The sequence below is a fragment of the Podarcis melisellensis genome (genome assembly GCF_964234715.1).
Source record: "Podarcis melisellensis genome assembly, chromosome: 17".
NCBI classification, from domain to species: domain Eukaryota; kingdom Metazoa; phylum Chordata; class Lepidosauria; order Squamata; family Lacertidae; genus Podarcis; species Podarcis melisellensis.
Genome location: NC_138534.1, coordinates 40,233,521 through 40,261,109, shown reverse-complemented (window position 1 = coordinate 40,261,109; position 27,589 = coordinate 40,233,521). Strand labels below are relative to the sequence as shown.

The following is a 27,589-nucleotide window of genomic DNA, read 5'->3' as shown; positions in this document are numbered from 1 at the left end:
ACGGCTGGCTTAGCATGGTAGAGAAGTACCTTTGTTTTATGAGCTCACCTACGGTGCCCCTGGGGCACGGCTGCTTGGCCACCTGTCCTTGCCGGGTCTTGAACCACGTGATCTCACGGGCTTCCACCGTCTCGCAGCTCTCTGCCCCTATCGCAGGGAGCTGGGAAGCCGCAGGCGGCAGGTGTGTCGTCATTTCATTGGGGGCCTCCAAACCCGGGGAAGGTGTCGTTGTGCTCTTGTTCCTCCGGCCCAAAGCTGCCGCAGTGGTGGTCCGTGCAGTGCTGCTGGTCGTCAGTCGGGGAGTGGTGCTTGTGGTCGTCCCACCCAAACCTGTGGCTCCAGCCGTTGATGCTGCCAACGAAAAGCAAGAACAAGTTAAGAGAGAGGGAAGGACAGCTTCTTGGGGATCTAACAACCTCTTGTTAAAAGTGCTTCTATATGGAGACGATGTGTAACTTGTGAAGTAAGCCCAGGGCCTATGTCTAGTTTGAAGTCCATATTGCGATATCGGTTTCATATTTTTTGACCTGGAAATATATTGTGAATTGTGTGTGGGTATGCTATGCAAAAATTTGTTGTTGTTTAGTTGTTTAGTCGTTTAGTTGTGTCCGACTCTTCGTGACCCCATGGACCAGAGCACACCAGGCACTCCTGTCTTCCACTGCCTCCCACAGTTTAATAATAATATAATAATAATTTATTATTACCCCGCCCATCTGGCTGGGCCTCCCCAGCCACTCTGGGTGGCTTCCATAAAAACCAAAAATACAGTAAAATATCACACGTTAAAAACTTCCCTGAACAGGGCTGCCTTAAGATGTCTTCTGAATGTCAGGTAGTTGTTTGTTGCTTTGACATCTGATGGAAGGGCGTTCCACAGGACGGGCACCACTACTGAGAAGGCCCTCTGCCTGGTTCCCTGTAGCTTTGCTTTTCGCAGTGAGGGAACCGCCAGAAGGCCCTCGGCACTGGACCTCAGTGTCCGGGCAGAACAATGGGGGAGGAGATGCTCCGTCAAACTCATGCTGGTCATGTTTGGTCAAACTCATGCTAAAGTGATCCCTTCATGGATCACTGCCTTGCTGAGGAAAAGGGGCTTGAATAACTCAGAGAAGCTATGAGCTATGCCGTGCAGGGCCACCCAAGATGGACAGGTCATAGTGGAGAGTTTTGACCAAACGTGATCCACCTGGAGCAGGAACCGGCAAGCCACTCCAGTATCCCTGCCAAGAAAACTCCATGGACAAAGACAACATGCAATAATTACTATGTGGGGAAAACTGTGAAGCCAGACAATGCTTCTCTTGATTCCTGCAGCCCTTGTTAACTTTTCTAGCTCAGCTCTTCCCTGCCTCATGCAAGGAGCAGTGAATCACAAGAGCAGGCGCCGGCAAAAATCATGTTGTGGGGAAAAATGAGAAGCCAGCCAATGCCTCAACATTGCCCCATCCTTATTTCTGATATTGTGATCTATTGCTATAACGCAATGATGTAAACCAGATATTGCCCATTCCTACTTGTCTTGGCAGAGCTTCACTGAATGCTGGCATACTCACACTGCAGCCAGTCACAGAATACTTCCCCTACACTTGTGAAGGACAGAACCATTCAAGTGACATTTGTGCCCCCTTTCTTGCCTCGTAGCAAATCCTAGGGACCTTCCAGTCAGTACAAATGGCCTGTTCCTTATCATGCGCAACAAGCAGAACTTCCAGGGGGATCTAAGAGAAGCCAGAGTTATGTTCCTTATTCCATGCATATGAACTTCAGCAGACACCATCTACTGCAGTAGTTCTCAACCTGTGGGTCCCCAGATGTTGTTGGACTACAAAACTCCCATCATCCCTGAGCTCTGGCCTTGTTAGCTAGGGGTGATGGGAGTGTTGCAGTCCAACAACATCTGGGGACCCACAGGTTGAGAAAGGCTGATCTACTGGCACGCACCACTTCATTTTGCATTTGGAGACACACGATCCACACTTTAGGGTGGAAAATCCTGCAGCATTTATAGCAGCGGAGGGAATCTGTAGTCCTCCAGATGTTCCCAGACTACAGCTCACATCATCCCTGACAATTTGCCAGGCTGATGGTGGTTGGAGGGCTGCAGGTTCTCCACCTCTGCCACGAACAGAACCTTTCCCTGCTGTTGAGCCTCACTGTCTTGTCAGATCATCCCTGGAAGATGTTGCTCAGGGCAGGGTTGCCTTCACCTTCCCTATAGATTTTAAATGTGAAGTTGGACAGGCATCTGTTGCCACTTTATAGAAGGTATCCCGATGTAGACAAGGGGGGTTGTTGGGTTCAGATCAATGGAATTCAACTACATTGATCAATATGCCAATCTAGGGAGCAACACAGTGGGAACGAGTGAGCCCCTGCTACAACCACCATAAAATGATTACCGGAGCCTTAAGGAATGTACAAAATCTGTGCGGGGTAGTAGATTAGTTTCATTAAAGAAAAAAAAAATGGCTTGAAGCATAACTCAAAAATCAATTTTATGAAGACCACAAGATACATGATCATACTAACGGCACGTGCTTTAAATTTCACTTACTCATTTATGTGATTTAAAACCAGCTTAATTGGTTAGTTAGAAAAGAACAAGGCATCTGATTCATTTACATATAAATGGTTTTTCACTCTGGCTGCAACTATGATTAAATGCCAACCTGAGCAAACTTATTTGACATTCTATACAGTACAGAATACAAATCTGTCAGCCAGGTCAAAAGTAAACGGTTAAATTCAGGATAGAGCAGCCTGGGCAGTTCCGGATACTACATGGGACATTTCATTATCCTTACAATATTATCACAATTTTACCATGCTTAGCTATATTAATGGTTTGGATCTAAAGTTAAATCATTAACATAACTAAGCATGGCAAATTAGTAAATACGTTTATTAAAACAGATGCAGGGGGGCTTTTTGAAACAATTTAAAGACTTAAGTAAAAGGTTACTTATATAACTTCTGTTTCAGAAAATTATTTTGTGATTTTGATGGAGCTAAACGGTTTTAATAAAAGGCATTTCTAAGATTCTCAGCGGAAGACTCTGATTCAATTTCTTACCATTCCTTCCTACAATGGGATATATATTCAGAGATAAACTCAGCAACCAAAAGCACCAACCTAATCAAATGACCAACATGCTGATTCAATATTTCAAAGCGAAAAAAAGAATATTTGTGCATTGGGGATTGTGCACAGAAAATTGGCTGTCACATAAAATTTAGTTATATTCACCAGTCTCCTAAAAATGTGTCTGTGCCACTCCAAAAGATAGCAGGCCCTCTTACGTTGGGCAGTTTGTTTTCCCTTTTCTTCTTTCTTGGTAATTCTAAGAAATGCTTTTGTGTTGCAACAACATTTGCAAAACCTCTCTGCAATTTAAACGATACTGGAAGTGTAGAAAGGATGTGGTCACATAAATCTGCTGTGAAACAGGACTCTATATTCATTTATATATCAGACTGCAAGCTTTCATCAGGATTGGTTAAAGCCAGCCATCACCACCCTGGTGCTCTCCAGATGTTCTGGACTGCCACTACCAACAGCACCAGGTGGTTTAGGTCATAATCCACTCTCCTTGTATAGGCACTGAGGAAACAGGGAACTCCTCCATCCACCTTCGGCAGATGCCATTTCATAGAACTGTAGAGTTGGAAGGACCTAAGAGTCACTAGGCCAACTCTCTGCAATGCAGGAATCTCAGCTAAAGCATCCATGACAGATGGAGAACCAACCTCTGCTTCAAAACCTCCAAGGAAGGAGAGTTCACCACCTCCCGAGGGAGACTGTTCCACTGTCAAACAGCTCTTACTGTCAAAAAGTTTTTCCTAATGTTTAGTCGGAATCTTCTTTCTTATAACCTGAAGCCATTGGTTCGAGTCCTTCCCTCTAGAGTAGGAGAAAACAAGCTTGTTCCTTCTCCCATGTGACAGCCCTTGAGATATTTGAATCATAGAATCATAGAATCCTAGAGTTGGAAGAGACTACAAGGGCCATCGAGTCCAACCCCCTGCCAAGCAGGAAACACCATCAGAGCACTCCTGACATATGGTTGTCAAGCCTCTGCTTAAAGACCTCCAAAGAAGGAGACTCCACCACACTCCTTGGCAGCAAATTCCACTGTCGAACAGCTCTTACTGTCAGGAAGTTCTTCCTAATGTTTAGGTGGAATCTTCTTTCTTGTAGTTTGGATCCATTGCTCCGTGTCCGCTTCTCTGGAGCAGCATGAAGATGGCTGTCATATCTCTCTCAGTCTCCAGGCTGAATATACCCAGCTCCTTCAACCATTCCTCATACGTCTTGGCTTCCAGACCCTTGATCATCTTGGCTGCCCTCCTCTGCACATATTCTAGCTTGTCAATATCCTTCCTAAATTGTGGTGCCCAGAACTGGACACAATATTCCTGTATTTCCTGGCTTCTACTCTTTCCCACAGCATGATAAACAACCCACGCAAAGTCCAAGCGTATCCTAGGAGCTGCAAGACCACTCATGTGACTGGCCACAAGAATCACAAAATCTCTGCCAACAGCTGTTTGTCCTACCTTGCAGCCAAAGAGGATTTGGTTAGAAACTGCTTAAAGAGAAAACAATATTCCTTGCAGTATTATGCAGCAATACTTTTCTAAAGCATTAGAGTAATTATACACATAAGATCTGGGATGACAAGGAATAAGCGATCCAAGATATTACTCTTTTTGATACCACTATCAGTACCTGCCCACTCAACCACTTAGATGTGTGGAATTGGCACTTTTGCAAGTACTGCATAATGTTTGCTTTGCACTTTCAAGAAATTGACCTTTCAGTGTGGCAGAACATATGCTCTGGAACTCCCTGTGCATTGACATTAGGCAGGAACCTTCACTGTGTTGTTTTCAGTGCCTTTTTTGTTGTAGCAAGGCATGTAATTTGGACATGCTGTTTTAGTAAGTAGAAATGTTTCCAAATTGCAGTTTTTTATTTTATATATGCACATGTTTTATGCAACTTGATTTTAATGTTTACTTTTATTAGTATTTTTAATTAATATTGTAAACCACTTAAAGGCATTTTGTTCTAGTAAGCAATATAAACATTAAACAATCCAAGTAGTTGAATGCCAAAATGGAGCACTAAGGAATGAGAGAGAGGTATATGCACTCTTGGGGAAAACCATAATGTTTAATCGCTGACTGTTCAGGTTGGAATTTGCAATGTTAAACATGAATCATGAATGGCAGGTCTGAACATTTCTACCCCTTTCTTTGAGGAACGTTGCAGTTCAGAAGGGCAGTTGTAAACCTTAGAAGATTAAAGCTTACTGTGTGAAAAAAGGTCCGTATGGTTAAAGCTATGGTTTTCCCAATAGTGATGTATGGAAGTGAGAGCTGGACCATAAAGAAGGCTGATCACCGAAGAATTGATGTTTTTGAATTGTGGTGCTGGAGGAGACTTGAGAGTCCCATGGACTGCAAGAAGATCCAACCTCTCCATTCTGAAGGAAATCAGCCCTGAGTGCTCACTGGAAGGACAGATCGTGAAGCTGAGGCTCCAAGACTTTGGCCACCTCATGAGAAGAGAAGACTCCCTGGAAAAGACGCTGATGTTGGGAAAGATGGAGGACACAATGAGAAGGGGACGACAGAGGACAAGATGGTGGGACAGTGTTCTCGAAGCGACCAGCATGAGTTTGACCAAACTGCGGGAGGCAGTGGAAGACAGGAGTGCCTGGCGTGCTCTGGTCCAGGGGGTCACGAAGAGTCGGACCTGACTAAATGACTGAACAACAGCAACAACAACTACAACAACAGGGTGATGGTGGGACTGCATTGCTTTTCACTCATCAGTGGCCAGATGAGGTGGTGGAGTCACATTATCCACAAAGGTTTAATCTTTGCCCATTGAACTCTACCAGCTTTGAAGTGTGCCTGGCATGCTCTGGTCCATGGGGTCACGAAGAAGCGGACACGACTAAACGACTAAACAACAACAAAAACCACCCTGAGATCTATGGATGAAAGGTGGTATACAAATATAATAAATAATAATAATAGTTATTAGAAATACAAATGTTTCTTTACAGCTGAAGGAGCCTTTCTTAAGCAAATGCTCAATGAGTTTTAGAAGAATATAGTGAGGAATTAGTTTTTAGTTTAATTGGCTTACAATTACTTCGTGAAACCAGATTTTGCCCTTCCTTTTTAACAGACACCTTTATTCAGTTTTTAAAAAACTGAAGTGTTTTCCTTCTCTCTCTATCTTCCTGATGCTAAAGTAAACTAAGGATTTTGGCTGCCAAAAATCTGGTTTCACAATGCAATTGTTAGCCTTTGCTCTTAGAGTTTCTGCTAGCTCAGATTAACAAAGATAATTGGTTTCTCACCAGATGGCAATCCTCCTTGAATGACTAGCTGCTTCCTGAATCTCTAAATCTTGGGGATGTTCACATGTTAGATTCAACATGTGTTTAGTCTGTGTGCGTGCGTGCATAAGGTTGCTCTCTGTATCATATCATATATGGTTATTTACACATAACTCCTGTTTAGACAATCATCCTAGGGCTTAGATAAACATTCAAGGAGAAGAGAGCATGCACAAGGACTATGCATAATCAAAGGTGACTGTTTCTGCTCCTGCTGTACTCCTATAGGCTTGAGAATTTTGGATCTTTGATTTCCCTGGGCTCCAAAATGTCCAAAAGGAAAATAATGAGTTACCCACTTTAGTTAATTGCCTTCCACAAGTTGGGAGGCAATGGAAACAATTTTGGAACGGGGAATCTAGTGTCCTCTTCCCTCCATCCCATCATGTGCTTACCTTTCCGTATTTGTAACACCTATAGTCTAACGCAGGGTTTCCCAAAGCTGTTTCTGGACTACAACTCCCATCGTTCCTAGCAAGCAGGACTAGTGGTCAGGGACGATAGGAACTGTAGTCCAAAAACAGCTGGAGACCCAAGTTTGGGAAACCCTGGTCTAACATCACAGGTAGTAAGGCAGAATTTTTCATCTTTGGCGTAGAATGAGTTAGCAATTACACACATTTGCCTATAAAAGCAACCCTTTTTTTGGTCTTTGCAAGTGGCTTACCCGCATGACACAACATTCTGGCAATGAAGGTAGCCTATTTGCTTCAAGGTCCACCTGCAGCTTTACTTCAAACCCCAGGTGAGTTTCCAGATGCTTTTGCTGTTTGGATTTAGATATTTGAGAATGATCTGTTTGTTGTAAATGATGAAGCGGTCTCTCAAGGAAGAAAAGATGCACGAAACATCCACTAAAGTGGAATGTACGTCTGTTCTGACTGCATGAAGGAGTTTTGTGTATGTACCCAAAGTTCATGTGGTAGCTAAACATGCACATATTTTGCCCCCGTGAAGAGAAATCAGGGAAGTCAAACCAACAGCCTTTCAGTTTCTGATGGGCCCAACTGTCCTACACAACTCTGGAAATATGGCAGATGGGATTATGAGAACACCATTTACTGAGGAAACAAACATGTATTGCACAAAAAGAGCACTTGGTGTTAAAATCTAGTCACACGCTAGGTAAAAGTCTCTATCATTTCAATCCAACCAAGGTAAGTCTGAGAAGAACCCAAAGCCTGGCTGCAGAAGGCAAAGCTCAAGTTACAAGTCCTCTGCGGAAATCTCCAACAAAAATACAAAGATTTGCAGCGGGAAAGCTAGCGAAAAACTATAGACCAAGCAAATTTAGCCTGGAGAAGAGGAGGTTAAGGGGTGATATGATAGCCATGTTCAAATATATAAAAGGATGTCACATAGAGGAGGGAGAAAGGTTGTTTTCTGCTGCTCCAGAGAAGCGGACACGGAGCAATGGATCCAAACTACAAGAAAGAAGATTCCACCTAAACATTAGGAAGAACTTCCTGACAGTAAGAGCTGTTCGACAGTGGAATTTGCTGCCAAGGAGTGTGGTGGAGTCCCCTTCTTTGGAGGTCTTTAAGCAGAGGCTTGACAACCATATGTCAGGAGTGCTCTGATGGTGTTTCCTACTTGGCAGGGGGTTGGACTCGATGGCCCTTGTGGTCTCTTCCAACTCTATGATTCTAAATTCAAAGCACGGCAAAACCCATGTTTGCATTCTGCCTCTACACTTGCAACCTACACGAGATGTCCGGCAAAGTTAGTGCAATTACTGCTAAAAGTCTGGCTACTTTGCCAAGGTTTGAAGCACTAGGAACTCCAGCAGTGCCAAAGTGTCTAATCCTGCCTAAAGCCACCAACCCAGTGGCCATAATCACATCTTGTGACAGCAAATTCCATATTAATTTTGCATTACATGAAGATGTATTTTCTGGAGTATGTCTTGAGTCTACTGCCAACCAATTTCACTGAGTGACCCAAATTCTAGTGATATGTGAAAGGCAAAAAGAATGGTAGCAGTCCATTACTGTGTCTATATATCCCAAAGCAAGGGGATTTTAGTCAGGGCTGGGGTGGGCGTGGGGGTAAACTCTACTTGCTTCCTGCTGTTTTCTCACTCCTGGTTAGTCCGTGAGGCTGCTACTTACCATCGAAAACATATAAAAAATTACATTAAATCAATTATTTACCATGAAGTTTAGTCCCGAGACCATTAACGTCCTTTTTGCTCTATAAGACTCACTTTTTCCCTCCTAAAAAGTAAGGGGAAATGTGTGTGCGTCTTATGGAGTGAACGCAGGCTGTGCAGCTATCTCAGAAGCCAGAACAGCAAGAGGGATTGTTGCTTTCACTGCACAGAGATCCCTCTTGCTGTTCTGGCTTCTGAGATTCAGAATATTTTTTTTCTTGTTTTCCTCCTCCAAAAACTAGGTGCGTCTTGTGGTCAGGTGCGTCTTATAGAGCGAAAAATACGGTGCCTGCCCTGTTTCTGGCTCAAAACAATGGCAGCTTAATCTCCAAGAGCTATGCTCAGAATTTCAATGTGCCAATGGAAAGCAGATGACTATTTCTACATTCTTTTGTGACTGGAGAAACAGATGTCCATTCAGGTTGCATTGAAATCAGTTCTGTTAATGGTCACTTTAAGCTTAAGTTAAATTTTAGCATATACAAGACAGGAGCAGAGCTCACAGTTCTGCGGTAACACAAGATGATCTGTCGGATGATCAGAGAAAGATGCTTCTTATAGTTAATATGGAATTTCATTACTTTGATGCAACAAATCATTTTTGAGTGCTAGGTTGAGTTTTAGTCTTCAAGCAGACACTCTTGTACACGGAGAAAGTTCTCAACAGAGCAGCAGGCACGACTTCACACAGGAAATCTCAGCAAAAAGCAGGCTTAGGGTAGTTAACTGAGCACACCAGATAATATTAAAGGGGCTAGTGGAGATGGGAATTTTACTTATGTTTTACTTAAAAGGAGTTTTACCTAAAAGGAGATTGTAGGTTCAAGTTCCCATTATATCATTAGAGAAGAGATCAGGAAAAAAATTCTAACTACAGTGGTACCTAGGGTTACATACGCTTCAGGTTACAGACTCCGCAAACCCAGAAATAGTATCTCGGGTTAAGAACTTTGCTTCAGGATGAGAACAGAAATTGTGCAGTGGCGGCGCAGCGGCAGCAGCAGGAGGCCCCATTAGCTAAAGTGGTGCTTCAGGTTAAGAACAGTTTCAGGTTAAGAACGGACATCCGGAACGAGTTCTTAACCTAAGGTACCAGGGTAAAGGTAAAGGGACCCCTGACCATTACGTCCAGTCATGACCGACTCTGGGGTTGCTGCGCTCATCTCACTTTACTGGCCGAGGGAGCCGGCGTACAGCTTCCGGGTCATGTGGCCAGCATGACTAAGCCGCTTCTGGCGAACCAGAGCAGCGCACGCAAACGCCGTTTACCTTCCAATACTGCAATAGCCTTCCTAGAAGCAAAATGGAAAAACTCTTTCCTATTGAAAAGCAACTCGTTGAGTTTCCAAAGGGATGTTATGAGATGATGAAATGTTTTTAAATGGTGCTTCAATCATGGCCTATTGAGAAATGATTTTATTCTCTGCCCCCACCCCCACTCCTTACTCTGAAATAAAAGAAAAGGGAATTGGATATAAACAGGTATCACTTCTGAAAAGAGGATTAAGGACATTTCCTCTAGGGGAGGTCAGGTGGACAGGCTGTGTTCTCTTGCCGATTGCTCCTTTACAGGCTTGGAAGGGATTTTCCTACAGCCTTGCATCTGGAAATGCATAAAGTGCATAAGGATTTTCCTTCACTAGATGAAAAAGAGAGTCAAGTAAGCTCAGAAATTTTGTTCCTAACAGTAACCTGCTAGCTGCCTCTGGAAACCTCACAAGCAGTGCATAGAACAATGGTCTCTCCTATCATTTCTCACAAACCATAGTTAATGATCATGGCTAGTAACTATTGATAGAATTACCGTATTTTTCGCTCTATAAGACGCACCAGACCACAAGACGCACCTAGTTTTTGGAGGAGGAAAACAAGAAAAAAAATATTCTGAATCTCAGAAGCCAGAACAGCAAGAGGGATCGCTGCGCAGTGAAAGCATCAATCCCTCTTGCTGTTCTGGCTTCTGGGATAGCTGCGCAGGCTGCATTCTCTCCATAAGACGCACACACATTTCCCCTTACTTTTTAGGAGGGAAAAAGTGAGTCTTATAGAGCAAAAAATACGGTATCCACCATGAATTTGTCTAATTCTTTCTAAACCCCAACAAGTATATTAACTGTGTGCTCTATGGCCTGCTTCTAAGGCCTCTCTAGTAAAAGCTGTATAAAACAATCCCATCGCATCCCAATCTTCTGGGGAACGTCAGTGTCTTTGTTGCCATCACGCATCCCTTTTCAAAGGAGCAGATGATAGCAGCCTTGCACAGCAGAATGATGTCAGACAAAGTTTTCCCTAGGTGCAAACTGGGAACAACAATGACAAACATAATTAGGGCTCTGTTAAAACGCCTTCCCAGTGATTTGCTGGTGATTTCTCAGAGCTGTTGCTTATGGAGCAGAACGCGACCAATTCTGGCCCTGTTGTAGGAAGAGAACCCTGGCTGCCTTGTGGGACATCTTCGGGAGAAGAAAAGGCTAAGGAGTAAACCCTACACAAATCCAGACTGGAGCCCCTAAGGCAGTTGGATGACACCTTGTATGCCTCCTTCGGGTAACTTCTGCAGCCAAGCTGGTGCCAAAACTATTGATCTGTTTTTCTTTGGACCGCATCAGAGAGGCCCAAAGGGGGGTCTTGTCTTCTGGGCAGCCCAGGATCTCCAGACACACTGCCCAAGGGAAGTCACTTTGGTGCTTCTAATGCAGCGAAAGCAATGCAGGAGGCAGTAGTTGCAAGTTGACAGTCTCTGCAGCCACAGCAGGCGCTGTGACTCCCCAGTGGTTTGACTTTGCCCCCGGAGGTGCACTCCATTGTCTCTTGAGACAGATGGATGCCAACAACAACATGGGGGAGGAGAGCACAGCTAATGAAATGGCCATGGCTCAGTAGTAGGGCACATGCAAAAATGCCCACCCTGGCATCTCCAAGCAGGGCTGGGAAATAGGACTGTCTTAAACCTCTGCCAGTCAAAATGGACAACATTGAGCTAAATGGACCACTGGTATAAAGCAGAAGTTTTCAGCCTTTTTGAGTCCACGGCGCTCCCTTGACCAACTACATTCTTTCTGTGGTACCCCTGTGGGCCTCAGGAGCCCACTTATGTCACCCCTTGCCTGCAGAGCTGGCAGCCTCTCACCCTTTTTCCTTCAGCCTCCTCTCATCTCCCCTCTCCTTGGGAGTTCTCTGAGCAGCCACTGCTGCTGCCCCTGGTCTGTGAGCTTCCCTCCCTTGCCCCAAAGAAAGGTGCCTCCTCACACTGCCCTGCGGAGGCCTGGGACTTGTCTGTCTGTTCCCAACAGCAAGGGCTGGTGGACTGGCTGGCTGGGCTCGCTTGCTTTCTTACTCCGAGGCTATCTCAGCTCCTTGGTGCTGGAGGAGACTCTTGAGAGTCCCATGGACTGCAAGAAGATCCAACCTCTCCATTCTTAAGGAAATCAGCCCTGAGTGCTCACTGGAAGGACAGATCCTGAAGCTGAGGCTCCAAGACTTTGGCCACCTCATGAGAAGAGAAGACTCTCTGGAAAAGACCCTGATGTTGGGAAAGATGGAGGGCACAAGAAGAAGGAGACGACAGAGGTCGAGATGGTGGGACAGTGTTCTTGAAGCTACCAGGATGAGTCTGACCAAACTGCGGGAGGCAGTGGAAGACAGGAGGGCCTGGTGTGCTCTGGTCCAGGGGGTCACAAAGAGGCGGACATGACTAAACGACTAAACAACAAAACATCTCAGCTCCTGGCAATCCAGCACCCCCTGGCCAGCCCCAGAGGCATCATTCACCTGCAGAGCTTGAATCCAGGGCTGCTGCAGCAAACAGCTGTGCAAGCCTTTGGGAGGCAGAGACGCAAGAGGGCATCAGAGGAGGGAGGGAAGGAAAGAGGGACAGAGGCCAGTGTTGCCCGCAGCACCCTTGGGCATCATTCAAGGCACCCCAGGGTGCCACGGCACACTGGTTGAAAACCACTGGTATAAAACATCTTCCTGTGTTCCTATCACCTAAATTTATTTCTTATCTGTACAACACAAGATGACAGCAGCTTCTGCTGATGTCTTTGCACACTCTGTTTGGATAGATAATGGCAGCTTAGTTTAGCTGCCCAAAGCGTAAGCCGACGGGACTGATATTTTGAGTATTTTGCAATCATTTGTTTAATTAGCTGAGGCTCCTTGGGGAGAAGTTCATGAAATGGCATACTACCAAAGTCTGATGCAAAACCTTTTTTTGCTTATACGACGGAGACTCGGAATAAAGAGTTTTAAGAAGCTCAAGTGAATTGAGCTCCTATTTAATTATCAGTTAATTATTTTAATAATCCGCCGAAGAACAAAAGATAAATCCATTGAAGAAGATGCGGGTGAACAAGGGGTGCTCACCTGAGGTTTGTATCCTATTTGAACTCCTTTTTTGGAGGTTCTAAAAAAGGAGACTCCTTCTAGAGGTCTGGAAGCGGAGCAGAGGAGAGGAGAGGGGCATACAGCTCCCCCATCACATTAGCAGATGAGCTTGATAACTTGTTCAGGTGCACAACCGAATGTCAGAGAAACTCAGGGCTGGCCTGAGACATTTTGGCACCAGAGGCGAACCCCAAAATGGCATCCCACTGCCAGAGGAGAAGGGAGGGAGTGAAGACTGACGTCAGGAACAAGAGGGAAATAAATATCTACATTAGGATCCTGCAGTCTGGTGCAGTTGTATCACCTTATCACATGGGTGGGCTGGCTCTGGAAAAAGTACCCTTTCATACAATTAAAACAACAAAGTAGGTTGCCTTCTCTAGGGTGGCCAGTTAAGCATCACCGGAAAAAGAGGAGGAACGAAGACACAAATTTGCAAAAAGTAAGAACAAACAAAGAAATCCAGTTTCTCACTCATATGTATACATATACATTTAGAAAGACTATGAACAGGTGACTCATGTGACTGCATGATCAGCCTGCTATCTAGGTGCTAACCACCTTTAGGCGGAGTGCTATCCCTTGCAGAGTAGAGCACAAGGCCATTTTAGTCCTCTTCCTAGATTTGTACAAGGCCAAAAATGGCGGCTATCTTTCAAAGAAGTTAGTCTGGATCCACACTATATTAGTCCACAGTCTTCTCTCACCTTCTACAATGCTACAATGCATGGAGAGATCACACAGAATCATAGACTCCAGAGGGACATCTAATCCATACTCCATCAAAGCAGGAATCTCAACTGCTTCCCCAAATCAAGTAAATAAATAAAAATACTTAATTAACTGACCAACTGCGTTACATATAACTTGGTTCTGCCTCCCCCGCCCCCATAAAGCCTGGCTACACCAACGCAACACACAGTCCCCTCATTCAATTTAAAACCATACTAGACCATGCTTATCTTTGCAAATGTGCTAGCAGTCAGTGGGGGGACCTTGTGTGATGCCAAATGTCAATGCCAACCCCCCCTCCCCGCCTCTCATGCTCCATTCTAAGGCATAGTTGCGGCATCCCCTGTGCCCAGGAACAGCTAATAGCTGCATTCTGGTTCGTTTGCATTCACCATATAGATTGAACTAACTACCTGCTGGTCTAAACTGAATGACACCATCTTCATGTCCTCTAATAAATCTTTTTGCTGTGGATTTTGGTTAAAGTCCCCTGTGCACATTTGGGTTTACATATGTGATTTACTATACACATGTACATGTGCACACACGTTTGTCCCTGAAACAACAGCCAGTGGATAATTTATGGACAGAAGCCCTGACAGACCAATCCTCTCTCCTGCAAACTAAATGATGTAGTCTCGGGGAGGCCAGTGAGATGGCAAAAACTAAGCATTTGTCTACAAAATATTAGTCTAGGTCTCCAACCCTGTAATCCAACTGTGGGACCTAAAGGGCCCCATGTTTTGAACCAACTGGTGAAGGTTAAAGCTTACTCTGCTACCAATGAGCTCTCTGCAGGTCGAGTTTCCGTGTCCTATGCTTTAGGAAAGGGGTCAGTAAACTTTTTCAGCAGGGGGCCGGTCCACTGTTCCTCAGACCTTGTGGGGGGCCGGACTATATTTTTTGGGGGGGGAATAAATGCATGAATTCCTATGCCCCACAAATAACCCAGAGATGCGTTTTAAATAAAAGCACACATTCTACTCATGTAAAAACACGCTGATTCCTGGACTGTCTGCAGGCCGCATTTAGAAGGCAACTGGGTCGGATCCAGCCCCCGGGCCTTAGTTTGCCTACCCATGCTTTAGGAGTTAAAATTCCAAAGAAATTGCAAGCCTTCCACAACACTTTCCTATTTATATGCAAACATGACTTAAAAAAAAATGCGCACTTCGCATTAGTGTTTACTTTTAACAACAACACAAACGCAACACTGCTACTTGCTTCTGCCATCAGTTTCTGGAACCGTTTGCATATTCCTTCCCTTTATTTGCACAAGGAGCTGGAAGCGACTCCATGTAAATACCCTGGCATGTCTTTTAGGGAATGTTGACACTAGACGGAAACAGCACAGAAAGAAAGTGCAAAGCATTTTAGTCACACTCTGCTGCCCCGAAGCTAAATATTCTTTAGAAATTAAGTGGAAAGGAGATAATATGAAAAAAGGCAAAGTAGCTGATGTTATAAAGAGATAATCAGTGGAAAGGAGGCACAAATGGGAGTGTGCCAATAAAATGGGAGTGTTATCTAGACAGATTGTAGGAAGGGTGGGCTTCAGATGTCCGGTTCATTGCTTTGTGCTCCCTAGCTGGCAAAGCTTTTCTCATTTTCCTGGAGTTTTTTTGTATTCGCACCTCATGCTATCTGATTGAGACAATGGTGGTGAATGCTTCTGAAGTTAAATATCTGAACGTAATAAGAGGCCTGCAAGATCAGACAAAAAGTGAATCCAGTCCAGCATCCTATTCTCACAGTGTCCACCGAGAGATGCTCCTGCGGTACCCAGAAGCAGAACAAGGGGGCACCAGCACTCTCCCCAGGAACTGGCATTCAAAGGTGACTCTGATACTGGAGCCTGCTTCTTGGGAGAAAAGCGAAGACAAACCTTGACAGCATCATCTTAAAAAGCAGAGACATCACCTTGCCAACAAAGGTCCGTATAGTTAAAGCCATGGTTTTCCCAGTAGTGATGTGTGGAAGTGAGAGCTGGACCATCAAGAAGGCTGATCGCCAAAGAATTGATGCTTTTGAATTCTGGTGCTGGAGGAGACTCTGGAGAGTCCCATGGACTGCAAGAAGATCAAGCCTATCCATTCTGAAGGAAATCAGCCCTGAGGGCTCACTGGAAGGACAGATCGTGAAGCTGAGGCTCCAAGACTTTGGCCACCTCCTCTGAAGAGAAGTCTCCCTGGAAAACACCCTGATGTTGGGAAAGATGGAGGGCACAAGGAGAAGGGGACAGCAGAGGATGAGATGGTTGGACAGTATCCTCGAAGCTACAAACATCAGTTTGACTAAACTGCGGGAGGCAGTGGAAGACAGGAGGGCCTGGCGTGCTCTGGTCCAGGGGGGTCACGAAGAGTTGGACACAACTAAACGACTAAACAACAACAAATTCCAAATCATGGAAGGTGCCTTGGGGCCAGCACCTCCTCCAGCTGGAGCCAGCTGGTTCTCATCAGGAGCAAGGTGGCTGATCAGCAGTAGCTGGAGTCACTTTGCCTTCTGCCTCTTCAGGATGCTGATCTGCAGGTGAAGCCAACTTCTGGCCCATGACAACCATCTCCAATTGTTCAGGTACCATAAAAATCAAAAATGGGTCTAGAAATGTACTGGAAACCAGGGACCAAGCGCTGGCATAATAGGTGAGCAACGCCCAGTCCATCAGAAATCACACAGTTCTCAACCAGCTGGACTGACAGGTTTGACTACCTGTTTGTAACACCCCACTGCGCCTCATTGCACAGGTCCGTATGCAGAATCTGTTTCTGCTTGTGAATATATCACTGTGACTATGGCATCATTTGACTATGACCTCGGTGATTCTGTAGCTTCAGAGACTGATTAATTAACTATTCCTTCTATTCATCTTTTGGATTCTGGGCCTCTAAGGAAATACTGAAGGATTAACTTCAGAGATTTTCTGTACAACCTTGATTAAGCCGAGAGTCTTATGTTTCAGTCAGTGGAGTTCTTAAGAATAATAAAACTTGTCATAAAGTCACAAGCAACTCTGCATTCCCCTCTTGACTGACAATTAGAAGTCACTGGGGATGAGTATTTACTAATTTATGTCTGGCAGGGACTTCAGAATTGGCTTTCAAATAGCTATAACGGTTATTTTTTATTCTCCTGTCCAATAAATCAATACCACTTTTCATGGATGAGGCATCTACTACCCCTGTCAGTTGCTAATGGCATCACTAATCACTATCTTTTTGCCACATTTACCAGTAGGTGTCTGATAAGACACAGGGGCTGTGAAATAAAATACTAATTATCAAAATGATCGCAATGACAGCTGATTCATTAATAGTAGCTTATGTGTAGTTATTTCAAGAAGAACAACAGAGCAGTCCAACGCAAATCTAGGCAGGAATAGGTCTCGTTGAGTTAAATGGGACATACTCTTATTTGGGCTGGCAATGTTGAAAGAAAATATCATCTCACAGTTTAAGCCAAAGCAATTTCTAAACTCGCAGGACAGCTAAGGTCCTTATGCCTCTTAGTAATATATATCTTTTTAAATCAGAGGTCTACTTGGAAAAGCTTCACTGCACTGTTTTAGGTCACTAATGGATATGGTAGGCCAAGAGTTCCCAAGCTGTGGTCTGTGGATTTGTGATTGAAGATGGGAGATGGCACGACAAATACCCGTATTGATTTCCAATTGTACTTTTATTTCTTCTACTATTTTTTATATTGTATTTTGCTGTATTGCAATTTGAATTCGGATTGTAATACAATAAAAAATGCAATATATAATAAATAAATAAATGAGTATGTAAGAAATAAAAGAAGCGATAAAAACACAATGGAAAATTGCACCACATTACAATTGCTACTTCAGGCAGAAAAATCCTTGGGTGGTTTTCAAGTGGTTCATGGCAAGTTGGGGTTTGGAACCAATATGAGGCCACGGATATATGAAGGTACTGAAACCAGTTTTATTGATTCTGTCTGATTTGTGCTGTTGTTAATTTTAACTTGATTTACATTTTTTTTATTGTACATTTCTGAGTTGTTGATAAAAATGCTGTCATTCTTTGGTCATTCCAACCAACTAACTCATCCAATGTAGGGATGAGGAACTTGTGGTCTTCCCATTTTTGTTGGAGTCCATCTCCTTTAATTTCTGACTGCTGGCCATGCCTGCTGGTAGAGTCCAACAACCTCTGAAGGGACACAGGTTCCCCACCTCTGACCTAGAGATTTGACACATATATAGATTAATATGCCTTTCTGCCATTATGGAAAGAACCGATAGCAAGTTAGCAAAATTGTACCATTCAAACGGAGAACGTATAAGATCAGAGCATTAATACCCTATCTGTTGTGTGGGTGAAGTTTTCCTCTGGGGTGGGCAGGGGGAGTATAAATTATCTACTTGACATGTTGTTACATATGATTATATCCAACATAATGCAGTTATAATGGCAGGCATTTGCACATTGCCCATCTACCAGGTGCAATCATGACAGGCCACACAAATCATCTGGAGTAAATGTGAAAATGGACCACTCTTCTGATTAAGGACTACCACACGTTTATTAATTTAACAGCTTGTCTTCAGCTTTGTCCATCTGCTCATTCAAATGTTTGTTGGCTCTACATTTACTTTAGGAGAACTGTATCCAAACTGATTTATACAATGCCTGGTTTCAAGTGTGTAGAACCATCACCTGGCTGCCAGACCGGACCAGGGAGCACATTTTCATGTGGCATTATTTTGTTGCTGCTTTTCCGGAAACTAGCAGCTACCTGTACTACATAAGAAAATTAGAAGTTCTACCTGTGATAACCTCAGCTGGAAATAGTATAAAAGGTGCATTGATTTATTTAAAGTTAAAATATTCCACAACCACTTCAGTCTTCCCAACCGAAGAGAACAAACAGCACTTTCTTCCTTCCTTAAACAAATGCGAGCATATGTTTCAAAGCGGCGGGTGCAAAACACTTCATTGGTGTAACTGTAAAAGCAGAGACTGCCACCATTACTATGACTTAATGTGATGCATGAACTAGGCCAATGTTTCAGAATTAAATGAGCCACCAGAAGCTGCCTATAGATATGTATGAAATACAAGCAAAAGTGAAGTATACAAAGGGTGAATTTATTAGTGCAGCAACATAAGGGAAAAAGGAGAGTTAGAGTAGAAAGCATTACAGTTAGAAAAGGAATATATAGAGAGAGAGGTGACAAAGAAAACCTGTGTAAACTAGGTGCATATATACATGTATTGGATGATCAATATATACTGATGAAACTGAGGAAGTGCTTTTGTACATTTGTTTGTTTTAAATAATACATTTTTGAAGGGAGGAGTAATAAAGCAGCCTGTTATTACAACATGTCCCATCTACTTACATATAACACTCAAGTTGGCAAATCATTTGAAACAAAGACAATAGAAAAGTTGTGCCATCTGTCTCAATTGGTAACAGAAACATTACTTCCTTTAATGAGGGCATTTTAAATTAATTTCTTCACTGTTACACCATCGGCTAAGCCAGATCTGTCTTATCAGTTATTTCTTGAATAATACTATACATAAGATGGATCCATTCTGAAGGAAATCAGCCCTGAGTGCTCACTGGAAGGACAGATCCTGAAGCTGAGGCTCAAAGACTTTGGCCACCTCATGAGAAGAGAAGACTCCCTGGAAAAGACCCTGATGTTGGGAAAGATGGAGGGCACAAGGAGAAGGGGATGACAGAGGACGAGATGGTGGGACAGTGTTCTCGAAGAGACCAACATGAGTTTGACCAAACTGCGGGAGGCAGTGGAAGACAGGAGTGCCTGGCGTGCTCTGGTCCAGGGGGTCACAAAGAGTCGGACACGACTAAACGACTAATCAACAACAAAACAAGATGGATCAACATGATCTGAATGAGTTAAGTTCAAGAAAGTAAGTGATTGAGACATGGGGAAATATCTGGGACTGGTAAGTTTAATAACTGGTTGTTATGAGAGGCTTCAGACTATGGTAGCAACTCAATTCATTCCTTCTGTTTCATAGGTGCAACTTCATTGATTCATGGTAAAAGGCAAAACAACTGCAATTAGTTGTAAAGACGGATTAAGACCCTCAAAACACCTGCTCATTTAGACCAGGTGAGAGGAACCTTTGGTCCTCCACATGTTGCCAAACTACAACTCCTGTCACCCCTGGCTGTCAGCCACACTAGCTGGGGCTGATGGTCATTGTAGTTCAATAACATCTGGAGGGCCAAAGGTTTCCGCACAGTTGATACAGACCAAATTCCATTCCAGCCATTGTCCCTGCTGGACAACTGCTTATGACCCCTTTTAGTTTTCAGGATTGCACAATCATTGCATATTAAGTTCTGTTGGATGTCCCTACAGGGAATGAATAAGAAGTATCACACACTTCTCCTTGTCCAACCACTTCCCACCCTGCTCTGGAACAAATGTCAATCACCTGTCCCATACCTTCTGATTGTCTTGACATTCTTGGGTGCCATTGTGTGCTTCAGGGCCAAGGGGCTGCACACAGAGCGTAAAACTGGGGCCTTGGGCTCTTCCACTCTGTTTCTTGGTGAATATGGTTGGGTTAATGGATTAGGTCAGGCATGGCCAAACATGGCCCTCCAGATGTTTTTGGACATCATCCCTAGCTAACAGGACTAGTGGTCAGGGATGATGGGAACTGTAGTTCCAAGACATCTGGTGGGCCAAGTTTGGCCATGCCTGGATTAGGTTAACGGATTGGGCAGCTGGAGGGCTTTCAGAAAGTCCCCTCTAGTGGCCAGATAGCTCCAGGGTTTGGTGGCCCTTGGGCAAGCTCACTTCCTTCTTGCTACTGCTGCTGTTGTCATTCACTTGCCCTCTTCTTTTAGACCCAATCTGCAGAGCTACCCAGAGGGAAATGGCAAAGTGGGTGTTGGTTGTTGCTCTTTCTTCCTGCACCTCTCACACATCGAGGAGGCAGAGGGTCAGTGGGCTCCAGGGAATGACCATGGTGGCTGTATGGTAGGAAAGGCAGATGAACCCTTCCTGCTTCCCATCTTTCATCTCTGACATGGCTGTTGCTAGTGAAGCATGCAAAAGGTGTATTTTGCCTTCGCCCCACAATCCCCCCAGGTAAGACTCAAACAGGTACGGCTTGCTCTCCATCCCAATGCTGTCCCCACTGAGCTAACAAGGTTTGCTCCTTTAAGAACGTGGCTGGCTTGAGCCAGTTTCTTCTTAGTGGTGCTTTCTGTGCCCTGCTTAGTCAAAACAGCCTTCATTTGTTGCCTGTATGTGTGAACGCTTTAAGGGAATTCATGTGCACACTCTATGAATATACTGCCCTATATGAATACACTATATAACAAATTATATAATGGTAAATGAATAAAGGTTTAATACTTCTGTTAAGAATTATCGACACTGGAGCCAAGCGATTCTATGCCCAGAAATCCACCAGGGAATCACCCTGGCAGATGTTCTGCTGTGTCTGAGTCTGAGAGTGGAGGGTAAATTCAAAGAAAAACAAATTACATACTAAGCTGTGACAGCAGACATACCTGGGGAAGTTATGCCAGTAGCAATCACTTGGGGACCATGCCCAAGATGACATACACATGCCGCCCACAGACACCGTCAGGCAGTGAGCTCATGGCACCCCTGCCATGCCCCAACACCTTTGCATCACCCCACCCCATGGGGTAATGCAGTTGCACACACAGAATCATAGAATTGGAAGGGACCCTGAGGATCATCTAGTCCAACCGTCCCTTACGGGGATAGAACCTGCAACCTTTGTGTTCTCAGCAACACACTCACCAACTGAGCTATCCATTACTTATATACCAAGGATGCAGCTGGTTCAAATACCCTACAGCAGTGGTATGAGAGAAAGGCAAGCGTGGGAGGAAAGTTAGACTGGGCACCTGGAACAAGAAGGGTTAGCAATGTGCTCTAGTTTCCACGTGCGCACATTGCAAAGTGTTCCCTTTTTGTGCAAAGCACCCCTTCTCCTCTTCTTCTGTTTTGTTTTAAGTTGAGCTACACCCAAGACATCACCTTGCCAACAAAGGTCCGTATACTTCAAGCTCTGGTTTTCCCAGTAGTGATGTATGGAAGTGAGAGCTGGACCATAAAGAAGGCTGATCGCCAAAGAATTGATGCTTTTGAATTCTGGTGCTGGAGGAGACTCTGGAGAGTCCCATGGATTGCAAAAAGATCAAACGCATCCATTCTGAAGGAAATCAGCCCTGAGTGCTCACTGGAAGGACAGATCCTGAAGCTGAGGCTCCAAGACTTTGGCCACCTCATGAAAAGACTCCCTGGACAAGACCCTGATGTTGGGAAGGATTGAGGGCACAAGGAGAAGGGGACAACAGAGGATGAGATGGTGGGACAGTGTTCTCGAAGCTACCAGCATGAGTTTGACCAAACTGCGGGAGGCAGTGGAAGACAGGAGTGCCTGGCGTGCTCTGGTCCAGGGGGTCATGAAGAATCGAACACGACTAAACAACTAAACAACAACACCAGCATGAATGAGCACGTAGGCTAGGAGGGGGGAAATCAAAAGCGAAACAGGAACTAATTGTTACCCATAAACTCAAAGGATGTATAGATTTGAACAAATCAAGGCTCTCCTCTTGCCCTGTTTCAGTCCATAAAGGGAAAACATATTTTCTTCCAACTTCTTTATTAGGACACGAATTGATAGGCTGATTGTTTATTAAACAAGGCAAGATTTTGTTAAGCAACTGCTGGAACCTATTTTGGCAAGAATAAAGCTCAGAGAATCCAATCTGCAAGAAGAGATTAGTAGAACTCAGCACTGTATATCCATTAAGAATTGCCAGGAAAGTTCTCTGGGCTTAAGTTAGGTTCTTGCAAGTGATGGTGGGTGCAGCAGTTGCAGTCTGTGGGGAAAGGACAGCAGGGCTCACGGATCCATCTCCTAGCTGCGATGGTAGCAGCCCATGAAGGAGCAAAGCCTGATAGCAGATTGCAAGGGCTGTGAAGGCAAGGCATTCATTTGACAAAGGAAAATAGGCCAGAATTCCATGACCATCAGCATAACATGAACTTTACAAGTGGTGTTTTTAAGCATCGGCTTACCTAGGGGTTGGCTAGGTTGGTTCCTGCCAGGAGCGCAGGCCCAGGAAGCACAAAAACCATGCCTCTCCACTCTGGCTTGGAGTGGCTAACAGCCTGCCTGCTCATTCACACGCTCTGGGCGCATAGCTGTCAACTTACAGATTTGAAAATAAGGGATCAGCAGCCAAAATAAGGGGTTTTCCAAGCACAGGTATGTTCAACTTCTGAGCCCCTCCGAGCCAAAGGCAGAAAGCCCAGCCAGAAGCCAAACGAAGCCTCAAGCGGTGGTTACCACAGCGCAGCAACCCGGCAAAGGGGATGCAGCAAGGAAAACCACCGTCACCTCTCCACTGGGAAGCGCTGAGCAAAGGCGGGTCCCCAGGCAACGCGGCCAATTTGATCGGCACAAGGCATGCAAGCTCCACCCCCCAGTCGTTCTTAGACTCCTTATTGGATGAGCAACGCAGTTGAGGAGCCTCCCTGGCCAGCAGGGAGGGAGGGAGAGGAGCTGCTTCCTTTGAAACCCGGGAAATTGAAGGGACATCGTCAATAAGAGACAGCAGCGGGACACAGCACTGGGATAAGGGACTTTCCCGCCAAATAAGGGACGGTTGACAGCTATGTCTGGGCAGCAAGGTGAGGCGTGCAGGCTCCTCTGGCCTCCTCAGTGAAGGAATCTAGTTGCTGATGTGGGCAGTTGCAGCAGCCCTGCAGGGTCCCCTCCCCAGTCAGCTGGTGATGTGAGGGGAGTGTCTGGCAAGGTTTTGAGAGAGCCAGGAGAGTTGCAGAAGGAGGAAAAAATAAAAGGAGGAGGAGGAGGAGGAGGAGGAAGAAGAAGAAGAAGAAGAAGAAGAAGAAGAAGAAGAAGAAGAAGAAGAAGGGAAAGCAGCAAGTGCAGGGAGGGAGGCAGATAGACAGACCAACAGAGGAGGTGATGGAGGAGGGGAGGTGGAGCACAGCAGACCCCACCCAGATGGCTGCAGAGGAAGTCACTGGTGGAGCAGAAAAGGTGATGAAATGCAAACTTTTTGAGTTTCTGGTCCATGGTCTCTCTCAGCCAAAATAGCTCCTTGCCAAGGGCAAAGGGAATGGAGATACTCCTCTGTTTTTAAGGCATTAATGCAGACCTAGTACAGCGGGTGGTGCTGTGGGTTAAACCACAGAGCCTAGGACTTGCCGATCAGAAGGTCGTCGGTTTGAATCCCCGCAACAGGGTGAGCTCCCGTTGCTCGGTCCCTGCTCCTGCCAACCTAGCAGTTTGAAAGCACGTCAAAGTGCAAGTAGATAAATAGGTTCCACTCCGGTGGGAAGGCAAACGGCATTTGCCAGAAGCAGCATAGTCATGCTGGCCACATGACCCGGAAGCTGTACGCCGGCTCCCTTGGCCAATAAAGCGAGATGAGCGCCGCAACCCCAGAGTCGGCCACGACTGGACCTAATGGTCAGGGGGTCCCTTTACCTTTACATAGTACAGTGGTACCTCGGATTAAGTACTTAATTCGTTCTGGAGGTCCGTTCTTAACCTGAAACTGTTCTTAACCTGAAGCACCACTTTAGCTAATGGGGCCTCCTGCTGCCGCTGCACCGCCGGAGCCCAATTTCTGTTCTCATCCTGAAGCAAAGTTCTTAACCTGAAGCACTATTTCTGGGTTTGCGGAGTCTATAACCTGAAGTGTATGTAACTTGAGGTGTATGTAACCTGAGGTACCACTGTACTCACATTGAGGTATTGAGGTATTCAACTATATCTCCTCCTCCTTATGGGTTTTTTTTTGTTACACAGTAAACAGATAAACAAGGAGCAGTACAACTACTGTCTCCCCATTTAATTCATAGTCTTTTTCACAGTTCTTAATTTACATTTGGTGAGAGACACTTCTGTCGCAGATACTTTCTGTTAAACTGAGTGCACTATAACACACACACACACAGAGACACTTTTATGTGTGCAGTCAGATAAGTAGAATTATGTAAACCAAAACATGGCATTGATTACAAGGCCGGAATGTGTGTTACAAAGCAGACCTCAAAATTTTCAAAAACAATTATTGAATATTGCTCAGGTGACGCATATAAGGACAAAAGAGCATCAAAATTATAAAAAGAAAAAGAACTGTGAAGTGGAATGCACCAAAAATGACCAGAGCAAGACAACACCTCAAATTTCATTCCTACTTCAGGATAAACAGCAAACAATTAAACATAACAATTGGGATAACTTAAGTGAGTGACTAAGTTTCGTAAATCAAGAAAAAATAATAATAAGCAAATCTTTGCAATCTAGGTAAGTATGTATTCCTAGTCCAAGAGTTGCGATCTTCAAATGTACCTTAATGCTGAAGTAAAATGCAGACAGCAGAGAGCAGTTCCCTCAGTCCTTGATCATGAGAAAATACACAGTAGCAAGAATTTTAAAAACCTGTAAGAACGGCATTCTACATAGGCTTAGGGGACCTTTTATTGCAACCAGTTTGGTGCTTTTTGGCACACCTTATTTTCTAAGGGATGCGGGTGGCGCTGTGGGTTAAACCACAGAGCCTAGGGCTTGCCGATCAGAAGGTTGGCGGTTCGAATCCCCGCGACAGGGTGAGCTCCCGTTGCTCGGTCCCTGCTCCTGCCAACCTAGCAGTTTGAAAGCACGTCAAAATGCAAGTAGATAAATAGGTACCACTGCGGCGGGAAGGTAAACGGCGTTTCCGTGCACTGCTGTGGTTCGCCAGAAGCGGCTTAGTCATGCTGGCCACATGACCCGGAAGCTGTATGCCGGCTCCCTTGGCCAGTAAAGCGAGATGAGCGCCACAACCCCAGAGTCGGCCACGACTGGACCTAATGGTCAGGGGTCCCTTTACCCCCCTTTCCTTTACCTTATCTTCCATAAGTCTACCCCGCCCCCCAGAAAAGCATGATGTTCAAGAAATGATGTTGGACCCAAACTCCTCAACCAGCATGACCAATAGTCAGGGATGATCACAGTGGCGTAGCATGGGTTGTCAGTACCCAGGGCTGCACAGAGAGGTGGTGGGATGGAGGGAAACGGACAGAGCATGCATGCGCATTCAACTGCCTAGCAGTGTCCGCGTCACCCGGAAGATCGCAACTGCAGAGATAAGGAAAGAGTCATTCCATTGTCTGCAGAGGTCACTTCCTGGTTTGCATGCAGAAGCCGTTTTCAGGGGAGGCCAGTGACAGAATCACACAGCTGTAGTGAGGCAGCTCTGGGTGTTGAAATTTTGCGTCCCTAGATTTTGCTCCAGGGGCAATTGCTCCGCCACTGGATGATGGGAATTGTAGTCCAACAAGAGCTACATTAAAGATTGCAGAGAAGTAAAACAGAATAAAAAGTTAACAGATGGTTTTTCTGATTCTAAAGCACAGGCCTTCTGAGGCCTCACATACTCGATCATAACTCTTTTAATCTCCTTGTAACGTTCGGAATTCAAATAGCAAAAGGGTAGAACTTGCGAGAATTGTCATTTTGATTACCCAGTTCAGTCAGGCATCATCTACACTGACGTTTAAGAAACAGCAAGGGATGTTCTTGACAGTTCCAGTCCCCAAAGATCTTACACATTCCTCCAGACACATCAGCAGCCCTGGGAAATATTATCCTACGTGTTTAAAGAAGAACAAACAAACTTTCCAAGGCCTGAAGGAGGAGATGATTACTTTACAGGTTTGGTCAGGATCCTCAAGGATATGCTGTAGAATATCGGGTAATTTTGCAGGAGTAAATCTCCCTTCCCTCTCTCCCTTCATTCAGCAACCGCACCATCCCCAACTCTGATCCAAAGAGTCTCTCAGACCCCATAATTAAATGAAGATAGTGCCAGCTCAAAAAAGCATTCAAACAGCCTTGTAATGGATGACCGTTTTCAGAATGTTATTTCACAGCTAGCATTCCTATATAAAACTGTTACATAAACACAGTTCTTAATTTCGTTTTTCAACCTAACCCAATGGATTTGAGGTAATCTGTCGGTCATTTCTGAAGCTACTGAATAGATGCCATTTCACTCCAGTAGAGCTCCACACCAAGAATAATCTCCCCACACTCTGTAGAATCGTGAATTTCTCTTCCCTCGTGGGAGAGAGACGTGCATTTGGAGATAGCTCAGTTATAGTGCAGGAGACCAATTCTGCTTGATCCACCATTAACCCTTCTATCAATCTTTATGGACCCCCAGGATCAAGTCTTCCTCAAAGAGGTCAAATTGTTACTGATAGTGGCGGGTAGCATGGAAATCACCCCAAACTGGAAAATTTCTTTATCCCTTGATTCAACTTTCTGTGAAAGAGAAAGTTTTCTATTCCTATCCTTACTCCCCAATTGTTCCCTCATTAAATGACAGCATGTTCCACCAATATAAAAAGAGAACTGTTCCTGTTCCTGTAACTGCTGCTTTTTTTAAAAAAAAAAAAGTTTGTGAAAATTCACTACAACTGATGTATATCTGCATTATTTATGCCTGCAATGCATTTTCCGTGTCTTTCTGTGCAATGATGCTCGCACGTAAGCTGTGTGTAAACTCCACTAGTTTACTAGCACATTAGTGTCATCATACATTACAAGGTAATTACTTCAAGCCACTGCTCCGTACGGAAACCTAGTGAATCCTGTAAATCACTTAAGAAAGCCGGATGCTGAATCAGCACTCACAATTAATGTTGACTCTATTTCGGTACTTCCCATTAATTAAGAATATTTTAAAAGATTAGTTGCACTTATTAGTTGCGCTATTAAACACCAGTTTAAACCTATTTCTAGTCAAGCAAACATACCATTGACACTATTTTATGGGATTGCTAGTGCTTATTCGTAAACATATTAATTCTACAGGA

At 44.6% G+C, this 27,589-nt stretch overlaps 1 protein-coding gene across 13 annotated transcripts in view; it reads right to left on the bottom strand.

The window, feature by feature from the left end:
* Nucleotides 1-27,589, bottom strand: part of ADGRL3 (adhesion G protein-coupled receptor L3) — a 548,617-nt gene that overhangs the window by 163,597 nt on the left and 357,431 nt on the right. For all 13 annotated transcript variants that reach the window (XM_081893739.1, XM_081893730.1, XM_081893741.1 and 10 more), the window contains one exon: nucleotides 49-351. In XM_081893739.1, the coding sequence (XP_081749865.1) occupies nucleotides 49-351 (303 nt within the window). The remainder of the gene's footprint in view (nucleotides 1-48; nucleotides 352-27,589) is intronic.